At 41.2% G+C, this 27,780-nt stretch overlaps 1 protein-coding gene across 1 annotated transcript in view; it reads right to left on the reverse strand.

Moving 5' to 3' along the window:
- LOC126419491 (uncharacterized) overlaps positions 1 to 27,458 on the reverse strand; it is a 33,564-nt gene extending 6,106 nt beyond the window's left edge. The window contains exons 1-4 of the mRNA XM_050086680.1: positions 27,411 to 27,458; positions 19,382 to 19,591; positions 13,597 to 13,629; positions 7,216 to 7,449 (exon numbers count right to left, since the gene is read on the reverse strand). Of these exons, the coding sequence (XP_049942637.1) occupies positions 7,216 to 7,449; positions 13,597 to 13,629; positions 19,382 to 19,591; positions 27,411 to 27,458 (525 nt within the window). The remainder of the gene's footprint in view (positions 1 to 7,215; positions 7,450 to 13,596; positions 13,630 to 19,381; positions 19,592 to 27,410) is intronic.
- Between the last annotated feature and the right edge of the window lie 322 nt (positions 27,459 to 27,780).

Here is a 27,780-nt window from a genome sequence, read left to right on the forward strand (position 1 = left end):
ATTGCAGTTTTATCCGTTCTGTCAGTTTCCATAGCACTGTCTTCGTGAAGGGCTGTACATTCGTCTCCACTCTCCAGACCAACGCTAATTATTATATTCCCTGTTGTTTATTCCATTAACCCATCTCTGCAAGGCCAAAATTTATTTACAATTGCTATTACATGTTCGCATGAATACACTTGTTGTAGTTGGGATTCACAGTCTTACAAGGGGAGGCCGCCAATTGTGAAATTCAGATTCGATTCATACTGCGCATAATAAAAGCTCATGGCCAGAGGTGTAATGTGGCAAAGCACCAAGATGCACTTCTCAGCCGTTGTCGAGAAAATCGACAGTTAAAAGAAACCGTTGCGGTGAAATACTCTCTACGGTTAATGGTTTTCTACAGCGTCGCGGCGCAGCGGTAAGCGCTTGGGTTCGTAATCCGAAGGTCGCCGGATCGAATCTCGCGACATGCAACCTTTTTTTTTGTAGTATTTGTTTTTTTAATTCAAATATATATATATATATATATATATATATATATATATATATATATAATTCTCGGCAATCAGTTGCAACAATTATGCATATAATAAGTTGTTGAAAGTCGGTTGTCGTGGAAAAACTGGCGACTTCGAACATCATTATGTTTTCCGCAAACAAAGTTGTATTTCACAAATGTTATTAATTGTCTTCATAATGTTAACCACGTATAGTTAACGGAAGACGTAGAAACGATATTCCGAAACGAATACGTATAGCGTAAGTCAAACGTTCGAATTAGAATAGAGACCCCACGAACACAAATTTGCTGTGGCAGGTATGAAATATAAACTCCGTTACTCGCTCGTTACACTTGAAGGACAGATGTTGAATGGGCCGAAACGAGCCACCGCATAACAGCGTATTTGCCTGCTAACTTCGAAAGAAGGTAGCGCAACTTATAACATCGTCGAAAATCAGTGCGGACGGGAAAGCTTTTGGTACACCCCGTTAAAAAAACGGAAAAATGGAGGCGGTACAATTGGAGAGCGATCCGCCTTCACCAACATGCATAAGCAATTCATTAATAGTTTATATATATATATATATATATATATATATATATATATATATATATATATATATGAGAGTATTTCACCGCAACGGTTTCTTTTAACTGTCGATTTTCTCGACAACGGCTGAAAAGTGCATCTTGGTGCTTTGCCACATTACACCTCTGGCCATGAGCTTTTATTATGCGCAGTGTGAATCGAATCTGAATTTCACAATTGGCGGCCTCCCCTTGTTAAAGTTTTTTTTTTTTTTTTGAAGGATATCATCTTTACGCCAGTGACTGTTATAAGTTTTTATTACACTATTGCAATTTCGGCCTTACATTACGTTGACATGGCTTAAAGCCGTAATATCACGTGATAATGTCCTAAGGCCGAAATTGCAATAGTGTAATAAAAACTTACAACAGTGACTGGCGTAAAGATGATGTCCTTCACATGTTCGCATGCTTTTAAGCAATCGCGTGCGGAATTCTTACACAAAGACTCTTTGGAGACTCTTTGGTTATCGTTATTAATGGAAGAAAGTTCTTTTCTACACAATTTTTTTCACTATATCCCAATCAGCTCTATAGGATTCTACCCCTTCCACTTTACAACTGCATGTGCTTTAAAAACAACTTTGCACACTCTCTAAAAGCTCATTTATTGTTAAGATTGGTGTCAAACTGACTTTGTTCTAAAAGAGTCAGTCAGTTACGTCGTTGTTGCGAGTTGCAGAAGTGGGGGCTTTATTTGTCTGAACAGTATGACACGGTGCGTTATCAAGAACAGCAATGCTACCAGCCAGGACGTTAGGAATCAGTTTCTCTTCTAACCGTTCGTGATAATTATCGCCATTCATATCGTAGTTATAATCTTGGGATTTAGATTTCGAATCATAAATTAAGTCTGCTCCATGTTTGAAACCCATTGCTCCTCCAGCGCTGACAACAATAGGGCCTTCACCGCAGTTAGTAATTACATGCGGAACTTCTTTGCGACACCAACATTTTTTCATGGTATAATGCCTACGCACCCCGCGAATACCAGTGCTTCATTCGGTCCACTTACATCAGTTCTGATTTCTCTCAAGTATTCTGTACGCTTAGCAGCAAAATATTCTGTTTGGTTGGTTTCACATTTTTTGAAACTAAATCCCATCTTTTTCAATTTTCCAATGTCTCCCATCTTCCCTAAAAATGTGACTGAGTTTTTGAAAATATTAGCACGTTTCTCAACGTTGGGATTTCCTTCTTCTGCTCGTAATACACCAAAATATTTTCTTAGAATAAGTGCTTTATTGAAGTCATCTAGAGAGACTACATTTCTAGAACGCCTTCGTTTTCAAGGGGTTTAGCTTTGTCGCCGATTTCTTCTGCTTTCTTACAGCCTTTTCAAGTATATTTTACTCTTCTTTCTGAAGTCCCTATCATTTTTGCCGCCCGCTAGACTGATTTCTGTAAGGGTATCACTTACCTGATTGCGCTTTTTATCTCCTTGGGAAAATTGTACAACTTCGAATATCAATTCTTTTTCACCTGAATATGTCCACTTTCTCAACGTCTTCCTCTGTTTACCATTTTCAGGAATATCCACGATTATGAGTAACATCGCACTGCACTATCGACATTATTGACGATATTTCACGAGGAGAGGTTGAAATACTTGATAGTATTTATGCACAGCTGAACTGAAAGAAATGACGGGCGGTGCGTTTTTCTTAGTCACCACTGCACTTTCTTACTGCAATGTCACTGTGTGCTTCCAATAACGGCCGCAGGAGGCGAAGTGCAACAATATCGAAGTTAGGTTGTATAGCGCGATGTCCTGTTGTGGCCGAGTGCATCAGCCTCGGTCCCGTGATCATGGTTAAAAGTAAATCGCGTTTCAATGTCTCTGCAGTGCAGCGACGTTAATTGTCAGTCAGCAAACTGTCGTCAGCAAACCGTGCATTTGACATAGGTTATCTCTACAATGGAAGGCGCAGTGGAGATGCAAAGATTTTAATAGAGATACGAATTTGCACACGGCTGCCTATGTACACAAGTTTTCAAGACAGTCACTGGTGAGTGACGTGACAGTCACAAGCTCTCACTATCGTCAATAAGCAGAAGTGTGTTTACACCTCGCTAGTAGCCCATTCGTCTCTGTTTGGTGAAATGGAGAACAAAATGAGAACAAATTTTTCGAAGTACGAGGTGGATATACTTCTCGAATTGGTCGGTGCGAATGCATCAGTTCTTGAAAATAAAAGAACTGGGGGCTGCAGTATAGAAGAAGATATGTACAGTGTCTCGTTTCGCTCATTATTTTTTTTTTTACGTTTCTTCCGTTCAGTTCGAAAACCTACGCTACTGAAATACGAAAGTCATTTAATGTATGCTACTTAATACTACTAATTATCTTTTTATGAAAAATGCATGTCTTCTTATTTCTAACTAGTATATATTGCATACAAAAATCCAGTTTTTACTGCAAACAAAATTTCTCAATTACTGTTCCTTTGTAAAAGACATAACACTCCTAGAACATGCATCTTTGATTAAAAATCTTAATGCACCTCTAATCGAACTCATCCCACCGCCCCCTTCCCACGCAGCGAGCAAGGACATTACAAAAAAAAAAGCATTTACTTCATTATAGCATATTCAAAATGGCCAAACCATTTAAAAGTCGACTTTTTTCGAGAATATTTTTAGAGTTGCTTCGAACTGCGTTGGGAGAGGCAAATTTGAATTTGATACTTCACGTACCACGAGTATAAAAAAACTACAAAACTCCTCATGTCGCGTAGTCCTCTTATTAAGAAAAACACCCAGTGTGGTTACGTGTGGAGGAACAACTTAATTCTACTCCTGGTAAATTTTATTCATAATATGAGAAATTTTGTTGGTTCATCATACATTAGAGTACAGTATATAATGTGTTGAATTTGTCTCAGTACATCGATACGTGCTGCCATCTTAATACTATATGCTTATAAAACCCTGATCATCTCGTAAAAACCGACTGTGAATCATGCTCAAATTCAACTCCCTCGATTAATTTTGATCGAGGACAGTGCACCGAAAATTTTGCGCTAAACCGGGTTAACTCGTCAAGGGAGAGGGAGAAACTTGGTGCGCCTGCTCCGACCGAATAGCCTCATGTGGAGCCACTAACAAGGAAAATTATCAGAAACTTCACTCAGTGGAAGAAGACTCAAAATAAGCGAATATGTGTCTCGGATAATCCGTAGATACTCTACCATTTTTTAGAAAACCACAGTCCAAATTTGTGAGGTACTTTATGTGCCGTTCAGTAGTCAGTCGCCTCAGTCGAAGCGTTGGCACATTAGGTAGTCTTGCGGTGCAGAAACCCGAGCACTGTTTTCAATTTATTTTATTTTATTTCTCTCATTTATCTACCAATGTCCGTAGACGCTTAATACACGAATGTTTCCGATCAACTCAGGGGAAGGATGTTATATTAATTTTAAAAATACGACTGGTTTCACAATACATTTATTATACAATTCTCAAGATAATTCATTTTTCATCACCTGTCACTATTCGATGGAGAAACGACATTCTTTTGTATCTGGCGAGAAGTATTTCACAAGTGGTCTTTCGATTTGCCTGCTGTCTTTCATTCGGTTCATGCGGAACTCATTTTCCCATTTTGTCCCCTTTTCTCGTAGTTTTCAACTGAGAGAAACGGCTTCCTGCTTCATTTTCAATTGTTCCGCGAGTTCCTGTTGAGTTTGAGTTTCACCTTCATCCAATAAGGCCTGCAATTCGTTGTCTTGGAACTTTTTCGGTGTTTTCCAGCGCTCGTCGTTTCTCACATAAAAATCACCACTTTTGAATTGTTTGAAACACTTGAAACACTTTGTTTTCCCAAGATCATGTTTGCCGAAAGCTTCGACAAGCAGTCGATGCGATTCTGCAGCAGCTTTCCTCAAATGATAACAGATATCAAATGCTGTCCGCATAAAACTAGACGTGTTTACGGGTTTGAAACAGATACCGATGCATGGAATTTGGGTTACTGTGTGTTGACGTTAGTCGTCAGCCGTTACAGGAAGCAGATGGCGCTGCAGACGCGGTCTCTCGGTCCCGACGCTAACGGCTAGAATCATCTATACGGGAATTCAGGTTTCTTTCTTCTGCACCTGGTATGGTCCACTGCTACCTGTTCACTTTGAGAACTAATTCAGGAATGATATGTTTCTGTTACTGATTACCTCAAGAGGAAAAACCCAGCTGGGCAGGTGAGAATCGATTGAATACAAGACTGCACGAGTAAACGGGTATACTTGCCGGCCGACCAAAACCCACTTCTTAGAAACAAGTACGCAACACCACCAATATTCTTAACAAGTGACTGAAAACAAGTTCAATTTTTTGTCATTTATTTATTGTTTTTCGAATACGGGACAAAAAAACCGCAATGTTAGCCACTGTGACAAAGCATCAACTTGTGTCCTCGGAGTCTTTCGCGACGGTAAATATGAATAAAACGTTCTCGGTTTTCAAGCCGCGTCAATTCAAATAAAATCCTCGAGCTCTAGATGACCATCTCCGCCATCGTCGTCAGGAGTTCACCGACTGCCGGGACTGCTACGGTTTCTCGCTTGTATAGGCATGACAACATCATCAGCAGCCGATCAGATAGACCCAATGTGGCGCGCCCACGTAAGTCGACCCGGGCAGCTAGCGGAGCTATTGCCGGGTGGCAGCACTGGGTACGTCAGGTGGCGCCAGGGGCAGACGTCACATCTGAAACCGCCGCTCCCGCGTCGCGCATCCGCTTTTGCTTTCTTTCGATGTCCGACGCTCGCCCCCATGCCCTGCTGAGTGTGTACCCCTGGTCTCTGTTGAAATTGTTGTTTAAACGAATCTCGGCCGCTTCCTTTATAACGGAGTCCCAATATGTAGATGCATGACACAACAGTTTTGTATTTTCGAACTATACTTTATGTCCGTTTTCTAGGCAGTGCTCCAACATGGCTGACTTGTCAAGCTCCCTCTGTTTTATATGGTGCTTGTGCTCAGTACAACGCTCCGCAATCGTGCAAATTGTTTGTCCGATACATATACTACCACATTCACAGGGTACACCAGACACTCGAAGAGCAATGTCGTCCTTAACAGGGCGCAACATATCTCGTATCTTGGGGGCGGGCCGGAACACTGGTCTTAGCCCATGTCTCTGTTGCAGACGTCCTAATTTGCTGCTATTTGCTCGACAGTATGACAGGAATGCAGTCCGTTTGGCATCTTCTACTGATTCACCAGGTATCTTTCGTCGGCGGCCCTTGAAAGCGTTTGCGATGTCTCTTTTGCTTATCCATTTTCCCCGAAAACACATTTTAAGCTCTGAAATTCAGACTGTCGGTGGTCGTCATCACAGATAATCTTGGCTCTATGAACCAACGTGTTCAAGACCGCTTTCTTGTGTACAGGCTGGTGGAAACTATTGGCGTTCAAGTACCGATTAGTGTGTGTTGGTTTCCGGTACACTGAATGACCAAGCTGGTCTCCTGCCTTCCGCTAAACCAAAACATCCAACGATGGCAGCTTGCCGTGCTTCCCCATCTCGACAGTAAATTTAATGTTGGGATGGACACCGTGTCATCGTGCCTATATAAGCGAGAAACCGTAGCAGCCCCGGCCGTCAGTGAACTCCTGACGACGATGGCGGAGATGGTCATCTAAAGCTCGAGGATTTTATTCGAACTGACGTGACTTGAGACCCGAGAACGTTTTATTCAAGCTTCAACTTACGTGATTACGTGCTGAACGGCGTATTAAGTATCTCAAAAACTTTGACAGTCGTTTTCTCGGAAATGGTTGAGTATCTACTGACAAGCAGAGACGCGTGTCAGCTTAAATTGACCCCTCTTCCAGCGAGTGAAGTTTCTGAGACTACTGGTTGTGGCACTTGCCGTGTTCTGCTCGTAAGTTTGTCCCCATATGACGGACTGATCGCTATGAACGGTGCCAAACGCGCTAGCTTGATGTGATACAGATTCTTAATCCAGGACGTCCGGCCAGACACCTACAGTTAAAATTTGCTCCACCACCGGGATTCGAACCGGGTCCATCCAAATCGAGCGCCAGCACAAAGGCCTGTGTCAGCGACGCCTGCTTCGTACGCGGGTGCACTGCTGTTACCCGCTCATCTCTCAACTGCACCATCAACTGCTTCTCACCCCTTTGACAGTGGCGACCACGGCGTCGAGAGCGTCGGACCCGATCTCGCCGGCGACCGCCTGCAGCTCGTTGAGCAGAGTGACCACCTCGTCGGCCAGCTGGCGCACTTCGTCCAGCGTGGAGTTGGTGGCGCCGCTGGCGATGTTGAGCAGCAGCTGCACGTCGTTCTGGATGGCGTCGATCAGCTGCGTCACCTGCTCCAGCGCCTCCGACGTCAGCTCGCCGGTCAGGTTCTGCAGGACGACGAGAACAACTGTAATGGCTACAGTGAAAGCCTGCACTGATTCAGACTACGGATAATCTGAACTATTAAGGGGAGACGAAAGGCAATTTTTGCCCCTATTCTGCCAATGCTATTTTACCCTTTGAATAGGTACACTTTTCAAAAGAACTATAAGTGATAAAAAAATGAAATTTTTACTGCATATATATAACATATATGCCTCAATTTACAAGTAAAATGAACATAATACCTCTTATGGTTTTGAATTTTAAAAAATTATTCTTTCACTAGTAAAATATAACTTTTTTGTACATTAATAAATATAAAACAGTTTCTGATTGTTTGGTGGTTCTCAATTTACTTGTAATACCTTATTACCATCTGCAGTACAAATTGGCCAAATTTCATGTTTCTAACCCCATTAGTTTATCAAATAATGGTACCTGAAAGTAAGAAATTTGAAGTTTAATATTGTAATTCTAGTATAGTTATTGATTAGAATTCTGACCACTAATAGCTTCCTGCACAATACTGAGCATCATCTGAATCATACTGATCTTCTTTTCTTCTCTTGGTCCCTCTTCTTTTCTGTCTGGCTTCTTTTGTGCATTTTAAATTAGCAATATCTGCTTTGTGGATTATCTCTTTATCTATTTGCACCAAGGATTTTGCAGTATTTCCACTAGATTTTGTGCCCAATAATTCTAAAACATCCAGTTTTATAAGTACACAATAATTGAAGCATAAAATAGCATAATAAACACCAAATTTGAGGGCTGTACGCTGAACAAATACAGTTTTCGGTAACCGGTTCCAAATGGCAGAATTCACACATACATTTAAATTTTGGTATAAAATATTCTCGGTATTCTTGCCGCGTCAGTTCTAGATAAAATCTCGAGCTTTCGACGATTACCTCCATCGTCATCGTCAGGAGCTGACTGTCTCTACTGCTGCTATGGTAGCCTCTATATAGCCCGAAGACGGATTCTGATTGGTCGGATTCTGATTGGTCGGCGATTACGTGCTGCTGTCTCAGACGGTGTCACTGTGTGCGCCGGTGGCGCCACCGCTTCCGTTTAAACGTAAACCTTGGAAGGAACGTCTCTGCTGCTTCTCTGCATCAAGCGCTCGTTTCCACGCACAGCTCAGATGGTATCCGCTATCGCGGTTAAAGTTCTTTTGGCTCATTCTGATTTCAACAGCCTCCTTAATAACAGAATCCCAGTACGTGGAGGCATGGGACAGAATTTTAGTTTCATCGAACAATATTTTGTGTTTGTTCGTGAGGCTGTGCTCCGCAATTGCCGATTTCTCAAGCTCTCTATTTTTAATGTGGCGTTGGTGTTCTGCACAGCGGTCGGAAACGGTACGAATAGTCTGACCTATATAATTGCTTCCACACTCACAGGGTATATTATAAACATTAAAAATAGAGAGCTTGAGAAATCGGCAATTGCGGAGCACAGCCTCACGAACAAACACAAAATATTGTTCGATGAAACTAAAATTCTGTCCCATGCCTCCACGTACTGGGATTCTGTTATTAAGGAGGCTGTTGAAATCAGAATGAGCCAAAAGAACTTTAACCGCGATAGCGGATACCATCTGAGCTGTGCGTGGAAACGAGCGCTTGATGCAGAGAAGCAGCAGAGACGTTCCTTCCAAGGTTTACGTTTAAACGGAAGCGGTGGCGCCACCGGCGCACACAGTGACACCGTCTGAGACAGCAGCACGTAATCGCCGACCAATCAGAATCCGACCAATCAGAATCCGTCTTCGGGCTATATAGAGGCTACCATAGCAGCAGTAGAGACAGTCAGCTCCTGACGATGACGATGGAGGTAATCGTCGAAAGCTCGAGATTTTATCTAGAACTGACGCGGCAAGAATACCGAGAATATTTTATACGTAAGTGCTGCCGCGAAAAACTTCGTTCTCATTTAAATTTTGGGTTTTCCCATGAAGACATTCTTCATCAAGGTATCTTTACAAAGGTCTCTAAATATGGGTTTAATTTCATTCATTACTGATGCAGGTAAAGAATGTTTGTGGTCATATCTGGCACTTCTCCTGTACTTGCACCAAGTATCAGGATTATTCCGGCAAAGACCGTGCGTCAGAAAAACCATCTTATCTCACAAAAAACTGTCGTACTTATAGAAAATAAAAACTGTTTCACGCAAGAAAGATCAGGCATTTCAAATATGCTAAAATCTAAAAATCGAATTTTTTAAGCCCACTTGCCTTCCGTCTCCCCTTAGATACGGGTAATATGTTACGAAGTTCTAGTTCCAATCAGGTTACAGCCTCCAAAAACATATATTTAATAGGTTCCAAGAATACTGAAAGCGGAGAAATACTGCGAATTACTCTAGCATTTTCTCCGGGACTAAATTAATTTATCGTTGGATGCCTTCGCTCCACATGCTTGCAAAAGATATTCACAGTCGTTTTGAAACATAATGTTAGACCTCAAATATCTCACTGAGCAATTTAGTTACCCTCGTCTCTCGCAGAAAAATATCCCTACAAATAACTGCACTGACAAGTTGAGTGACATAAGCGAAAGTTGGTAGACATGTTTCTACATCCGAAAAATGACGTCTGTTCAACATTCGCACCAGTCGCGCCGCTATAACGATGCAAATCAGGTTTGCTTTAAATACAGTTGTAACGGTCGCGAGCGTTAGATAGCTTAGAGATTGCACATGGTGAGTTGGTGTTAGTCAAGAACGCCTTTAAGGCACCAAAGGCGCCATTATCAACATTTGAACGAGGTCACGTAACAGTGCGGCGAGAAGCTGGATGTTACTTGTGCGATAAAGCAGAAAGATATGGCAGCAATGTATACGTGATTGGTGACAACATTGGTCACGAGAATGTACTGTCGCAAGAAGACCGGGCTCCGGACGGCCACGCGACGCTACCGTGAAGGAAGCAGCAGTTTGAGCAGAAGTTTCCACCACAGTGACACGACGAAGTGTTGCAAATCGGTTACTTCAAGGACAGCTCCGAATCAGTTGCCCAGTAGCGTGCATTGCACTGACGTTCAAACCACCGTCATTAGCGACTTCAGTGATGTCAAGTGAGAGCTGATTGGAGGTTTGTTGCGTTTTCTGATGAAAGTTGGTTCTGCCTCGGTGCCGCTGATGTTCGTGTGTTGGTTAGAAGGTCAATTGACGATCCGCAAGCAACCTGTGTAGACACGCTGCACCTACACCAGGAGTTATGGTCTGGCGTGCGATTTCGTATGAGAGGAGGAGCATTGCCGTGATTATGACTGCAAAACTGTATGTCAGTCTGATGACTCGACCTGTTGTGCTGCCATTCATGAATAGCATTCCAGGGAGTGCTTTCCAACAGGATAACGATCACCGACATACCGATGTTGGGACGCAATATGCTCTACGAAGTATCGACATGTTGCGTGACTCCAATCGGGCACATACGAGACATTATCGGACGACAACTCCAGCGTCATCCACAAACAGCATTAACCGTCTCTGTATTTACCGACCAAGTGCAATAACAGCCATGGGACTCCGTCCCACACATTGACATCCGGCACCTGTACAACACTATGCATGCACGTTTGCGTGGTTGCTTTCAACAATCTGACGGGTACATCGGTTGTTAATGTACCACCATATCACATTTACAATGGCTTATCTCGAACTTACATTAATCTGTCGTCTTTCGGTGTTAATCGCTTAAATATGTTACATAGGCAAATGTATTCCCGAAGTTTCATTATTCCACGTTAGTTATTTTTTGGCGTTGGGATTATCTTCCGTCAGTGTGCTTAAATAAAACTGAATTCTTCTATTGACTCTTTTAAATTGGACTAAAAAGTATAGAATAATTTCTTCTAGTCCCATACACATTCTTAACCATTGAAAATTTGTGATTGTGAATGTTTAATACCTATGAAAGTGCTTGTAAGATTTAACAAAAATAAATGTGGCACGCATGCAACAGATAGCGGTGAGGAAGCGAACTACTAATGCATCAGTATCAGTAATAACAAGAAGGTGAATTATTCATGCGTCAGTTACAAATTGCGTATCCCCACGTTATTCATTTTGAATCTTAAAAGTATTTTCATAGCTATTAAAGATTCGCAGTCACAACTTTTCAGGACTGACTGTATGGAGTTAGGTATCTATTTGGAGATGGAATAAATTATTTTATACTTTTCAGTCCGATTTAAAAGTTGTGCAGTGAAACCACTTGAGCAATTAGGAGGCATTAATGATTAGGAGGCTCAGGTCAATCTGTATTACCTACAATTATAGCTTTAGCCTTAAAGATGCTGACTGCTACTTGACAAGCAAAAGATTAAAGTCAAAAATATTGGTTTAAAATATGCAAACTGAATCAGTCAATGAAACCTCTGAGAGCCAAAATGCTCACCTAATTGGAAAATTACTAACTCCTCGTTGACGAAAGACGCCAGATATCCTTTTCCTAAAATTTCGCTTAAATGTGCTTTCTCGCGAGGTGTATTTTCGCTCCACATCAAACTGCACATATTTCATTATTGCTATCGGCTTCACAAAATGTTAAGTGATAGTGTAGTCAATAGACATCGGATCTTTTCGTCTATGTATAAGAAGTACATTACTTTTGCTTTGTTGAGTGTCAGTTGCCATCCGTATCCTACGATGAAAAAAAAGAAGCTAAGCTTCAATAATATAAGATTAGTACAACGCAAATGATACCTGGATTTATTGTATAGTAACGGAACAAGCGAGTATTGTCTATTGTAGAGTCACAATACATAATAATTTGTGAAATCTCCATCCACATCCCTCATTAAGAAACGTTAATGCTAGAAAGAGGTGATGCGTATTACAGAGCTTGTATTTGCTCCGGACATCCTGTCTCCCCTTACAGCCACCCCCCCCCCCCCCCCCCCCGCCCACTGACACCCTGCCCCTAAATCTCTCTTTTGTATGCGTGGATGCATAGGTCGACCACTCGAGTACTGTACGTGCGCACAAGTGAGGCAAAGGAGCTATAGACACCCTGCTATACATGATATAGAGAACATGATTTATTGCGGTACAAAAAATGTTTCAGAAAACTGATCAGATGGCATTTTTCTTAGGACGTAGGAATTTGATTTCTACAGTCTCAACGATCGAGCTCCATGTAGATTGGTGAACAATAATTAAAAACAAGTGTACTGGTGACTCCAAATGGTGTACTGAGTTGGTGATTTCCGAGTCCGACAACTGGATTTTACTCGTAGTTCACAGTTAATTTGAGGGCTGAAATGTTTTCAGGAAAACTGGGTTTCGTTTCACAGCGTATCGATCACTTGACTCATTTTCGCGACGTGGTTCCGACATGTTAATTGTCTAATTTTTGAGTTGTATGCTTTAGATTTGTTCATGTACATTTTCTAAAAGCAAGTGTTACAGGAATTACAAATACGTGTGGTTCTATCGCACTCTGGCCATTGCACTGTAAAGTTCCCATAGAAGTAATATGTATTTTTAAATTTGTAACACAATATATTTAGTAGGAAGTTATGCAATCATTATATTAAAACCCAAAAATATTTCTCTACTCAAGCATGTTGAAAAGTATGCGTTTGCAACTGTTTATCTGTGGTTTTCGCGCCCTCTTTAGCGGTCACTTGCTTTCTGTGCGGTAGGAGCTGTGAAACAAGTTGGGTTGTGGCTAGAAGAAATATATAATGACGAAAAAATTAAATCGGAATTTATGCTTACTTCTTAAATCTGAAATATTTGCTCAGCATGATGTTTGTGAATTTAACAAAGAACTTGAGATACCGAAATAATGCGTTCAGCAACTGGTTATAGTGAATTATCGACAGCAACAAGATGAACCACACAGGTGAAAATCTAATTGCACTGCTTATTCTCAATTATTTCTTAGAATGTGCGTAACATTCGTAAAGTTAGAATTAAATGCACTTAGGAATTGACGACTTCTACACGGTTAGGAGAGAACGAGTATGGTTACAGAGCTGGTAGAGGCATATACATGATACTACAATTGTCAGATCATAAAAATAATAGAATTTAATACACTATCAACAACAGTCAAGCGAATCTGGTCATTATTATGATAGTCTTGTCAAATATTTAAAAATTATTACTGTAAATGTGATTCGCTTTCTTACCTGAACTCCAGACTGCACTTCCTGAATACCATCCTGAAAGGAAAAGAAAGGTTTCTTATGAATACGGCAGTTACAGAAGATAATGAACACATACACGAACAGAGACAGCATTCTGGCGTATTTGAAATTTATCCATAATTCTATTATCATTAACATTCCTTTCATGTTAACATTCCTTTCATGGTGGATATCTGTTAAAAAAATCGTCGTGTTCCGCATCATCCTGCTACGTAATCTTTCAGATATTTTCAATGTGGTTTCATTTACTTATTTCCGAAATGTTCTTTTTATCGAATCTGTAATATAAGTTTTAAGTTGCAAATATTTTGTAGGATTAGGAATTTAATCAATACTTATCAGGTTCTAAAATTATCCTCTGGAAGGAACATGACTGGCCAGAAGTCATGCAGAAGCAACAGATATGATATCACTCGTCAGCTGCTGAGGTCTCTGATGTTGTGGTCTTCAGTCCGAAGACAAGTTTGATGCAGCTCTCCATTCTGGTCTATCCTGTGCAAGCCTCTTCATCTCCGAGTAGCTACTGTAACTCACATCTTTCTAGATTTGATTATTGTACTCATCTCTTGGTCTTCCTCTACGATTTCAACCCCTTACCTCCCCTCCCCCCCCCCCACCACCACACACACACTCCCCTACGTTAGAAAACTGGTGTACCTTGATATTCACATCTCATAATATGTCCTACCAACCGATTCCTTCTTTTAGTAAAGCTGTACCTCAAATTTCCTGTCTCCTCAAGTCTATTACCTCCTCATTAGTTACGCAATTTACCCATCCAACCTTCAATATTTTTCTGTAGCACCATATTTCAAAAGCACCTATTCTCTTCTTGCCTAACGGTTTATCGTCTATGTATCACTTCCATACGTGGATTCGTTCCAACCAAAACCTACAAAAAAAGCTTTATAACACTTAAATCCGTATTCGATATCAAAAAATTTCTCTTCCTCAGAAATGTTTTTCTTGCCATTGCCAGTCTACATTTTATACCGTTTCCACTTTCTCCATTATAAGTTATTTTGCTGCCCAACAGCGGAACTCATATACTACGTTTAGTGTGTCGTTTCCTAATCTAATTACCTCAGCATCGTCTCATTTAATTCTACTGCATTCCATTACCCTTGTTTTGCTTTTGTTAATGTTTATCTTACATCCTCCGTTCAAGACAGCGTCCATTCCGTTCAACTGCTCTTCCAAGTCCTTTACCGTCTTTCAAAGATTTACAGCGCCATCGACATATCTCAAAGTTATTATTTCTTCTTGCTGAACTTTAGTTCCTACTCCAAATTATTCTTTGATTTCCTTCACTGCTTGCTCTGTGTACAAATTGAATACTATCTGCGATAGGCTACATCCCTGTCTTTCTCCCTTCTGAACCACTGCTTCACTTTCATGCCCCTCGACTGTTATAACTGCCGTTTGGTTTCTTAACAACTTGTAAAAAGCCTTTCACTCCCTGTATTTTACCTCTGATACCTTCAATATTTCAAAGAGAGTATTCCAGTCAGCATTGTCAAAAGCCTTCTCTAAGTCTACAACATCGTAAACATAGGTTTACCTTCCTTAACCTATCTTCTAAGAGAAGTCGTAGGGTCAGCACTACCTCGCATGTTCCTACATTTTCCCGGAATCCAAACTGTTTTTCCCCGAAGTCGGCTACTACCGGCTTTCCACTCATCTATAAATAATTCGTGTTAGTATTTTCCAACGATGACTTATTAAACTGATAGTCCGGTAATATTCACACCTGTCAACACTTGCTTCCTTTGAAATTGGAGCTACTACATTCTCCTTGAAATCTCAGTGTATTTCCCCTGAGTGATACATTTTGCGCACGAGATGGAACAGTTTTGTCGCGGCTGGCTCTTTCAAGGATAGAAGTTCTGACGAATGGCATCTGCCCGCGGGAACATAGTTCTACTTAGGTCTTTCAGTGCTCTGTCAAAGTCCGCTTCAAGAATTTTAAAGCTGCAGTACACAGGGGTTGGACAAAAATATGGAATCGTTGCAAGAAATGCGTGCTTGAACATAAATACCGATGCTAGCCAAGCCCGCAATTTGCACTGTTGTACCTGAACACAAACGGCACCTGTGCGATGTCCTCAATACGTCACAAGTGTCAGTCGTGATCAGAGCAGTCTTCTGTGTAGTAGTGAGTGCAGTATGTTGGACCTAAATGGATCTGAACATGGGTAAATTGTTGGTGCTGGTATGGTGGATACGTCCATGACCAAGGCATCCAAAATGTTTGGTGCTTCAAGAGGCATCGTATTGAAGATTTGTACTGCTTACAGGAAAATCGAACAAACATCATCTACTATGTCACAACGCGGGCGGAACTGTGCCGAGTGATAGTGATACACGTCCACTGAAGAGGTTGGTGACGAAAAATAAAAGGAAAGCAACTGCTTAACTCTCTGCAGAACTGAACGTCTCACTTGCGAACCCAGTCAGCACCAAAACTACTAGAAGGGAGCTCCATAGGCTGGGAATTGTAGGGCGAGGTGGATTCACATACCAGCACGTCAATCATGCATATGCCCGGAACGAGAAATTGTCTGGCTAAAGCCATATAACCTGGACTATGGAGCAATAGAAGAAAGTCATTTGGTCGAATGACTCTTGTTTCACAATGTTTCCAACTTATGGCCGAGTTTACATCTGGCGTACTCCGAGCTAGGACTACGATATAGTCTGCTTGCTACCAACAGTGAGGCATGGCGTGGATCCGGTGATGATTTGTGCATCCAAATATTCAGCCCATTGTTCATCAGCAAAGTCACATTACTGCCAAGGATTATGTGACCATTTTGGGTGATTAGATCAGTCTCATGGTACAGTAGTTGTTCCCCAATCTGGATGTTGTGTTCCAAGGCGACAGGTCCCTGTTCTCACAACTGACATTGTCCAGGACTGGTTTTGAGAGCACGAGGATGAATTTTCGCATCTCTCCTGGACACACCAGTCACCAGATCTCATTATTATATTGGGCTTTCGTAGTTTACTTTCGAGAGAAGGGAGACTGATCGTTATCCACCTCCATCATCATTACGAGACTTGCCACTATTTTGCAGGAAGTGTTGTATGAGATTCCCCTGAAAATCGCCTCGCAGGGTAGCCGTGCGCTCTTGGGCGCCTTGCCACGGTTGGCGCTGCTGCCCCGTCGGAGGTTCGAGTCCTCCCTTGGGCATGGGTGTGTGTGTTGTCCTTAGCATAAGTTAGATTAAGTAGTCTGTAAGCCTAGGGACCGATGACCTCAGCAGTTTGGTCCCATAGGAACTTATCACAAATTTCCAAATTTCCCCTGAAAACCATACAGGACCTGTGTTCATTCAATCCGAGACAAGTGGAAGCTGTTTCGAATGCCAACCGTTTCCCTACACCGTGTTATGCATGGTAATGTGTTGTGTTTCCCGTGTTTCCATATTTTTCTCCACCCCCTGTATGTCTTAATATGGCAAAGAAAGTTCTGCGGACTTATCCTTTAAATAATGCTTTGAATCAAGGATAGGAAAGAATTATTTTCTATGTGGCGATACAGAAGGGTGTCCAAAATTAAGTGACTAATAAATAAAGCAAATGTTTTCCGCACAATCGACAAAGAATGAGATCTGTCGAAAGCATTAGCTACAAGAAGGGACAGGATTGTTGGTTGTGTGTAAGGTAACAACTTACATGGCACTCGAGAGAGCTGTAGAGGACGAACATTGAATGGAAGCACAGAGATTTGAATTATGTTAGTCTATTCCGTGTGACATTCTCCTTATCTCCACATAATAACTGGAAACTACGTCCACTTAGACATGCTTCTTGTATTCAAGCCTCCCTCTGCGCTTCCCTTCATTACCAAATTAAATATTTCTTGATGCCTCGTGCTTTTTCCTATCAACTTATCCCTTCCTTTAATCAATTTGTGCCATAAATCTCCCCCCCACCCCCCAATTCGCTACATTGCTTCTTCTTTGGTTACTCGATCTAGCCATTTAATCTTCAGTGTTCTTCTGTAGCATCAAATTTCAAATGCTTGTATTCTCTTCTCATCAGTACTGTTACAACAAATAATTTAGGACGGTGCGTATAAATGCTGCCCAGAGGTTAAGAGACTGTCAGAGTTGAGAAAATTTTGGCTGACTGCATATTAGTCTGCAACTGGGAACAGGATATCGTTCTATACAGCAAAGAAGGAAAAAAGTTGTTTCTTTATCCTGGTATGCAAACCGATAACGATAACGAACATTTTAATACACATAGGTTTAAATAAAACCTTGTTCCGATGCCTTAAACAATTTATCAGGTATCAGTGAACACCGTAAGTGTCACACTCCATTCGTGTACACAGAAAGAACGAAACAAATGAATCCAGCTTTGGAGAATGTGTGTACTTACTAGCAATATCGAATTAAGAGAGCAGAGAGCTGGCGTACATCTTCGTCAAACGGCTCCCTTTCTAGTGTGACCAGAAGGATTGATGTAGAGCCAAGCGCAGTCGCATAAGAAGCCCCAAAAGAAGAGGAAACGTGAAAACAATTACCAGCACACCTCAGCGAAGTCAAAAGGTGTGGTATTAACAGGCGGCTTAGTTCGATCAGAGCAGAATGACATCTCTGCAGGAAACGTGTTTATCAGACTGTGATATTTCGGCTCGTATGGGACATGACGCTACGGCAGTGACATTGCTGCGGACTGTATAACTATTGTATATAACAGGTCCGTACACAACGGTTTATGGACATTGGATCACTCATTGTGGGTACAGGTTGGGATGACAGCCATCACGTCCACATGACCATACGTTACCGTGTCTACTATACAACGGTGGTCCGCAGATGGAGTACCGCAGTTAGTGTGAACCTGTCTGCGTCGACGATCCGACGCAGCCTTCTGACTACCGGACTTAATATCGCGCATACTAATGCGTCACCTTCTATAGTCGACAAACCACGAACCACTCGGGGTACACAGCTTGTGTGCTGAGTGGGAAAATACAGTGTTTTCGGAGTAGTAGCTCCAGCATCAGCCTAACCTAAAGTATTGACTGAATATGCGTACTGTATTCGTTGGCTGCAATCTGCTGGTCTCTATTGTTGGCCAGGCTGACGAGGAGGCGTCAAATGTTAGTGCCTTACGTGCCGTTTGAAACAAAATGAAATATCGGGCCTAATGGACTGACGGATCATAACTGCAATCGTTACGTGAGGCACGTGTTAGACGGCGTACTACTACCCCCTACCCCCACCTACCCATCTCCCCTCCCCATTGGACATTTCCAAATACTAAAATCAGTATGACAGCGCCTGGTCAAAAAGAGAAGTATGTACAAGACTGTCCGACACGTCCGTTGAATACATATCTATCACTATCTTACATTGATTCTTTGCGAACTCACAAACAAACTGCGTGGAGACGGACGCCGTAGCAAAATAACGTATTCCTGTATGATTTCATGTCATCACAACGTGCTGAATAGTCTGAGATGATACACAGTTCTGTGTACCTAAGCCTTCGTCTACCGTCACGGAACTAAGCTGTTCAGCAAACTCAATGTCAGTCACATATGTTTTTCTTAGTGAGCCATTTTCACAAACGGAAATATAGATGTAGATTACTCCAAATTTAGGATACGCCAGTGTCAGAGATAGACGAGTCTGCTGACGGAATGTGTGTTTTTAACCTCCACTGAAAGATTGTCCCATGAAAGTGGAGAAGGATTCATCACGGTTTAGCTCCGAAGTTCCAGCGATCTACTGACTCGTCTCAGACTTACCTGGATGTTGTCGAGAGCATCAGATGTAACGTTGACGATTCCACCGACAATTGATTCTCCAGCTCCGATTACATCATCGACAGCGTCACCGATAATTGTCTCTCCTGCATCGATCACATCGGATGTAATATTAGTAACGGTGTCGATGACGTCGCCAATGATGTCACCGATACCAAACAACGGTTCGGGAGCAGGTGCTGCGATAACACCCTGCAACATAGAGCAATCAGTGAACTATCCATTAGCCACATATCTCGAGGATCAACATACGCTTCAGCTTAAGTTGACCCGTAAATGCAGACTTCGAAGCAACATTAAGTTCAATTAAACACAAAAAATTAAACTGTTAATATAAAAATAATATTATAAGGACTGGGTGGTACAAAATAAACGAGAGGTTTTAAGAAACATGCAAAATAAAAAACAATGTAAACATTTGGTGACAGCAATTGAACTACTACAACTCTTCTTTAGTTTGTAACGGGACATCCTCCTCTAGCATTACTTTTCCTCAACAGTAGTTGTCGATAACAGTAACACACTTAAAAATTATATTATTAGTTATGCGGTCCTATACTGTTTACTACGTTAATTTCTGGATTCGTTTATGTAATAATAATCTAAATTAAAGCTAGTAGAAATTCATTTGTTAAAGAAAATTGTAAACCGTTTGGAATATTGTTATTTCCGGAGAGAGAGAGAGAGTCGTGAGCATGCCTCTGATGTGATCGGACGTAATTTTGTATTTTTGTGCCAACAATGTACGTTCGGCTTTGTTACCGTGAAAATTCAAAAGACTGTACAATATTCTAAAATGTGAGAAAATATATTTAGGTAAAACAAAATTTGTGCACCAACAATCTTCAAATTTATTTAGTTCATTCCAATCGTGAGGACCTAAAATGTGGGATTTTCAAGAATCAGACTCCTAGACAAGAAGAACTGGAGCCATGACAAGCCAAGTAAACGTGAAAGTTTATTGTAATCTTCACTTCTCTCAAATCTTCATAAGAGACTTTACTGTGGACGATAGATGGAAGTAAGAAGGACGGGGGAGATTACGATTAGAAAATTTCACGTTGTAGATAATATCCTACTATTCGGATGCATTCATGCAATATTCTTTTCCTGACCTCAGTACTGAATACCGTGAACTTCGAGGTGAAATCGTTTGATTTCATCAACCCTCCGTGGCCATGTATTACAAGGCGAGCTTTTGACTTCATCATACAAGAAATAAGGAGAAAACTGAAGAGAAAGTTTACTGATACAGTAGGTTAGGGAATGTCACGAATTCTTGATCATTTATCTGAGAATCGGGGAGTGGCTGTCACTAACCGTCCCTGAGTGTACGATGTAACGTAACCCTGTGAGAACCAGAGGTAGTGAAGGTACGTAAAATCGCTCATTGCAGCTGTAATAGAAGCCTGCAGCATCTAAGCGAATTACCCTAAGTGAAAGTCATCTCATCCGCTCCTCATTTTCGATAAAGTTAGGTCTGATGAGCCACTGTGACGAAACCATGCACCACACCATCAGTTTATGTCACGTAGTCAGTGAGATGACTATGGTCCTCATGTGCCATCGAGCGAGTCCAGATGTTCGCTGTCCTCTATTGTGATCGTCTTCATTTGTTTCCGGATGCTAATTGGAACTGTTAATTCCACTTATTCAATTATTTTACAAATCGTCTTTTATACTAATGGGAGTTTTAATCACTGTGGATAGTCCGACGACCAGTCTCTCGAATAACGTGCCAAAAGACGTTCACCCCACTATTCTTAAGATTAAAACTCATAGTTTCTCGATGTTCTGCCTAATGATCATGCCCTTATTCGTCATCCTGACGACTTTTTTTTCGATCCAATTTAGTTTGCGATTCATGTTCATACAGTTTTTAGGATAGCCGACTATGCTACTTTAACTGAAAAAACCTTGCAATTCCCCATGGGCCACTTCCACAATACTGTTCTCTTTTTAAAACATATCTGTGGAGAAAGAACGATGTTGCAGGTTACTAAATAACGTGGTCGTAGTTAACCGTCCCTGTTCCACAGTGCCGCTAATTACGTATGTCTATCACGACACATTTCAGAAGTATCGTATTTTTGTGTCACCTGTATACAGTTCTAGCAAATATCGTGCGCTTTTAGAGAAAGCTGTTGTACGGACGGGATAGCGAACGGATGAAGGTGAAAATAACAAGCTAAGGCAGGTTATACCGACTACGAAATAGTGTTAGGCGGTCTTTACGTCGTATCTTAGATTAAAGGAAACCCGCTGAACACACCTAAGAACAAAACATTTACATATCAAAGCATAGTCAGCTCTTCTGGGGTTGGAATCCATCGCTATAACTGACTGCTTGTTATATTCTGACACGAAATTCTGTTCTGTGAGACGGTTTTAATTTTGTTGAGCCCCCAGGGCCTGCGCTACGTCTAACGGAAGAATTTTAATTTGGGATTAGAATACTTTAAGTGTGAATTTATTTATTTGTCAGATTCTGCGGGATTATGCGAGCTAAAATTACCTGGTCATGTACCGTGTCCGTATATTTCTTAAAAATGCCAAATAGATAATGTACACAAAAAAGATCTAAAGAATTAAGAAAACATCAAAAAGTTCTGAGAAGGCACTCGAATCAGTACACATTAAGGTAAAAAACTTCTCAAGTACTTGAGAAATTACTGTACAGCAGAGAATGAGTGTGCACAGGGAAACCTTTCAATTCAGATTTGAAGACTTGGGTTTTATGACTTAGTTTCTTGAGGTCCGCCGGTGCCTGTTGAAAGTGAAAGTTCTTGAACAGTTCACGCACTTCCTTACAAAGCTTAAAGAAGTGGAAATCGTTTTTTGGTTTAGTGTGCAGTGAACGAATTATGAATGAGTCAATATTACCAACAACAGATCCTATGATGGTGTACTCGTGTATGTAAAGGGATAACAAGTTGGAACTTCGAGACATCTAAACAACGGTCTATGCAAAGTTCGCGATTAAACACCGCAACGACTGCTCCAGAGTACACCACTGGAGATAATAGAGTGGCAAGGAAACAAAGTAAACAAACTTTCACGTTTCGGAGACAGAGGAGAATACTGTCATGCGGTGAACATAGCGAAATTTAGTTTCTGCTCAAGGTATGGAACCTCATACTTCTCAGGAAACTTTTTAATTACCCATAATCTTGATAATTTAAAATGATCGACTTCACTGACTGTTTGACAACCATGTGACAATAAAATTTCGCTTTTAAAAGAGTCTCGAACCGGAAACTGTATGCACTGATTTTATTTGTAGCTAAATAACTCTGAATAAACAAAGTATGAGTAATATCCAAAGTTAATACATGTGACAAATTTTGCTAAGTGTATGTGGGAGTCTCTCGCTGACACAAACGACTCTCTCTCTTTCTCTGTCTCTCTCTCTGTCTCTCTGTCTCTTTCTCTGTCCCTCTCTTACTCTCTCCCCCTGTCTGGTTAAACTGAAGTAATACATAGAAACTGACTTTTTTCCCTGATAGACAGTAGACATACGTCGGTGCAGCCCTCAAGAAAGGAGAGGAATAATTTCTTGAAAGTGGAGTTTCTAAACGCCTTGGACAAAAGTATAAAAATAAAATCTTGCGAGTGAAAACAGGATGTTATTTTTGACATACTTGTATGTCTTCCCTTATTGTAAAAAGCACGTACAGTGTTTTTAACACTGATCAATAAGCCAACTTCGTCATTTACTTACGTAGTATTAAATTACGTAGAATAGACTTGATACAAAGATTCTAAGATTCTTTTTGTGCGGTACTGTTAGGCGAGTTGAGTGAGAGACAGGAAAGGGTGGTGAACTCTTTTTGTTGTCTTGCCAGTTTAATTTTCTTCGTTTGGACTTCATTCAAATGACATTAAACTCTTAAAGGCTGTAATTAGAACCACTATCATACAGAGACCAAAGTAAATTTGTTTTCACATTGGCAGTACAGATGACATATTCTGCCGTCCAAGCCATTAAAACAGTGTCATCTAATATTCCTCATTACTGCAACAAAGATTTTAACTTGCTGTACTTTTACTAGTACGGAATACACATGGATTACGCTTCAATTCGTAAGATGCGGTTCCAGATGAAGGAATGAAACTCATTTTTTGTTGTTGATGCATTTAACATATTCGAGTGGTACTTGTGGGAAATTTATTTTTGCTACCAATATTTTGGCGGAAGAGGAGAGATGGTAGCGTAAATATCATAAACAAACTTATTCAAGAACGTCCAGGCTTAAAATCTAAACCTCTTACCAGCGCCTAGTAGACTGAGAGTAAGAGACAGTTTCGATGGTGTTGCATCACTCAGATGCAAACGTAAACTCTGCGGTCCCCTAGATGCTCTTCGATAGCAGAAGGTTACGTTTAAGTACAGCTTTCAGTCCTTTTCTTGCCACTCCTATCGTCATCAACAGAAACACAGTTTAACTTAGTGGCGGATTAAGACTGTGTGCCAGACCGAGACTCGAACTCTCGACCTTTGCCTTATGCCTTAGAAACACAATATTCGCACTCATCATAGCCTCTTACAGGAATACACATGAGACATAACACTCCCACTTCGAGATGTAAATATAACCAATGGGTGTGAACAAAAGTTACCTCCTCGGTTCAGAGAGCAGAACGCCTACGCAATCAGTGCCATAAAACGCTTTTGCCGTTACCATAACGAGGAAAAGAACTGCGAAATACACTAAAATTCTAGAAAGAGTATACGACAGATATCACTCGTTTCAATCTTAATAATATATCACATAGCCTCCCTCAAAATAAAATTTATGTACATGTAGCACCAATTCTAAGACTTCAGCTGTAAAAGAAAACACCAGCTAACCTGGAAGAAAGAATGTTATTGTACACGCGAGAAGATACAAGCAGGGGATAGATCTTTTTGCTTTTAGTGTGGGAAACACTTTTAGCTTGTAAGCCCTTCAATGTAAAGATCAAGATCTGCAGGACGATCGTTCATTCATTTGTCCACGACACATCAGAAATCATCGACAGCTATAAAGTTCGGACAGAAACAAGACTAATACATTTGGAAGTAGAGTGATTACGTGATTCATTGGATCTGTTCAAATAGAGGAGATTGGGGATATATGACAAACAAAGAAGTATAATGTTTGTTTATTTCTGCCACTAGTCACATTTTTCTCTTTTTTTAACTTGATACATGGCTACGCGTTTCGAGCATGTTTTGCTCATCAGGCGTTTTCTATTGCTTGTTGTTGTTGTTGTTGTTGTTGTTGTTGTTGCTGTTTTTGCTGTCGTCGTTGTTTTGCGTTGGGCTGCATGTTGTTGGTTGTGGCATTGTCTGTGTTGGTAGCATTACGATGTTTCTGTATCAGTTAGTAACTGGTCCCAAATACGGACGGTTCCCAAAAAACCCTCATACGTCCAAGACAGTCAGTTTCACAATCAACAAGGTACCGCGCAATATCACAACGACAATGACAGTGCATATAAAGTTTTCGCCCTCTTTCCTCTACCCTCCTAAGACACACACACACACACACACACACACACACACACACACACACATGCCGGCCACGGTGGCCGTGCGGTTCTGGCGCTGCAGTCCGGAATCGCGGGACTGCTACGGTCGCAGGTTCGAATCTTGCCTCGGGCATGGGTGTGTGTGATGTCCTTAGGTTAGTTAGGTTTAAGTAGTTCTAAGTTCTAGGGGACTTATGACCTAAGATGTTGAGTCCCATAGCGCTCAGAGCCATTTGAACCATTTGAACATACACACACACACACACACACACACACACACACACACTTACCACATAACTCACCCAAAAGAAAAAAAAAAAAAAACTGCGTTAAGATTACATTACGTATAGCAGTGAGATACCAGTAGAAGTGATGTTCGGAGGGCGGGTTTTGAGTCGAAGTTTTAATCTGCCAGAGAGTTTCAAAACAGCAGACGCTATGCTACACAGCGAGAAATTCAACTTGGATATGGTAGACATAGTCTGTAAATTATGAAATAATAAATTTCAGATAATTCCAGTACCTGTTGTTTTCATATGCATACAATGAAGAATGCCTGTTTCTGAAGAAAGCGTTCTGGAATGTCTTAGTGAGGTATTAAATTCAAAAAATAAATGATGTTGCTGGCAGCAAATCAGACAATTAATTTATTTAAAAAAAAGTCACGATACCAACACTTTGACACTACGGCCCCAGTCAGCAAAGAGGTATATGTGATATTATGGGTAAGAAGTGCATTACAGCGATAATAAGAAGTAAGTGTATACAGAAGACCGCTCATGTATCAATAATAGTGGAAAGTACAGTGTTCAGAGTTGTTATAGGGGGAACACCCGAAAAAATGCGATCATTTGGCATAGCAAGTTTACTTTGGCAAGAGGAGCAGGTGAACAGGCTAACTCAGGTAGGTGGTTCACGAGCGTGGTACTAGATATTGCGACATTAGGTACTCGTAGTTGGAGGTGTATGCAGTTCGGTAAGACAGTACGTGATCTACAGGATCCCTCATCACCGGATGGCAACGATTATTAGTACCATCGTGCAAATTTCTGTGTTCACATATCGGATTTTGCTGGTAGATGTCAACAACTGTCACTACCTCGCGGTATAAGCACATATTTTCATAAATAACTTCTGCAGCGGTTTGTGAACTGGACTGTGTCTGATGAATATTTCTCTACTTCCTTCACTACGTACTACACTGCGTAGCACCTTAAAGCTTCTAGTGGCTACCGAGACTAATACGTGACGAAATACCAAGTTTCCCATGATAAGGGACAGTATTGTGATTACGTTAAAAGTTTATACTATTTTTGACTACGGCTGGTTGCACCACAAGAGAGACCATTATCACCACCTATTCATGAAATACTGAATGCATTCTTTCATATATTAATAACCATTTCGTAGAAAATCCACAAATTCCAGTACTTCAAGTTCCCACCGAAACACATCAAAACTAGCTACTAGAACTGAGTGCATTACACGATTATCACGCTGAAAATGTCGCGTTTTAACTACTTCTGCAGGTTCCTGTTTCACAACTCCACCCCCCCAAAAAAAAAAGTGAAACAGCGCCCTTCAAAGCTCCACGCTGATCGAGTTTATACAATGTTGAGTGCCTTGGTCACGTGGGTGAATCCAGTACTTCATTTACATTCCGCCAAAAATCAAGATATCTCTTCCATTACATTTCTTCTAGGATCCCCATGCTCAGCTCTATATATATATATATATATATATATATATATATATATATATATATATATAATTGCCCAATCAAACACAACACTAATCTTCGGTATCCCTGGTACATTCACCCCCATTTACTCCCTTATATCCCATTATATCATGATGTAAAATTCTCCTTCCCCCTCCCCCCGCCCACCGACGTAACTCATCACTGGGTCCAGGTACCTCACTAATAGTCACAAACACATCAAGACCGTAACTGTGAATTAATAAGTTTTCGACAATCTTTAATATTCTACAATGGCGTCGAAAATTATTGACAGTTTTGGAGTAAGTATTGTATGTAAATAAGTTTACGCCTTATAGTTTATTGTCTTCCCTTCTGTTACATGAAGAGATGGTTCAAATGGTTCAAATGGCTCTGAGCACTATGGGACTTAACATCTGAGGTCATCAGCCCCCTAGAACTTAGAACTACTTAAACCTAACTAACCTAAGGACATCACACACACCCATGCCCGAGGCAGGATTCGAACCTGCGACCGTAGCGGTCGCGCGGTTGCAGACTGTAGCGCCTAGAACCGCTCGGCCACCCCGGTCGGCTGAAGAGTTGGAACTGAGGAGCAGAAAAGTATGCCAGTGAGGCACCTCTAGCACGCATGGCGGAAGGTCATGGCGTCTAGATGCACTAACAAGAAGGGAGAAAAAAGAAGCACTCCATCTGAGCCACTATTCAAGCTTCCTTATCCCGAAACTTCTCCCATCATGCTGATACGAAGTGCTTTCGCTGTAGACTCTCACTTACCTGCGACAACACTGCTAGCGCGACAAGGAACACTAGTTTTGACGCCATTTCGACAAGGCTTCGTATGTGGCCGTGCCGGCACAAGTTGAGCTTTTTATATTGTGTCGCACGTGCCAGAGCCGCTGTTTGCGAACAGTTTAAGCGATTTGCGCACCAACCTGTGATATAACCTGTAGCTTCCTGCCAGTCGAGGTCTTGATAAAGATGTCCTAATGTCAAGCACTTCTAGGAAAATTCCACAGCAGATAGCAGATGTGTAGAGCTGTTGACGAACCTCATTGTAGGAACTCCGGTAATTCTGCAGCTCTGCGGACCATCACCAACGAGTAAGCAGAAGTCGTTATGTGACACTGGCAGAAATTTCCTTTTC

Source organism: Schistocerca serialis, chromosome 9 (genome assembly GCF_023864345.2).
Source record: "Schistocerca serialis cubense isolate TAMUIC-IGC-003099 chromosome 9, iqSchSeri2.2, whole genome shotgun sequence".
NCBI lineage: Eukaryota > Metazoa > Arthropoda > Insecta > Orthoptera > Acrididae > Schistocerca > Schistocerca serialis.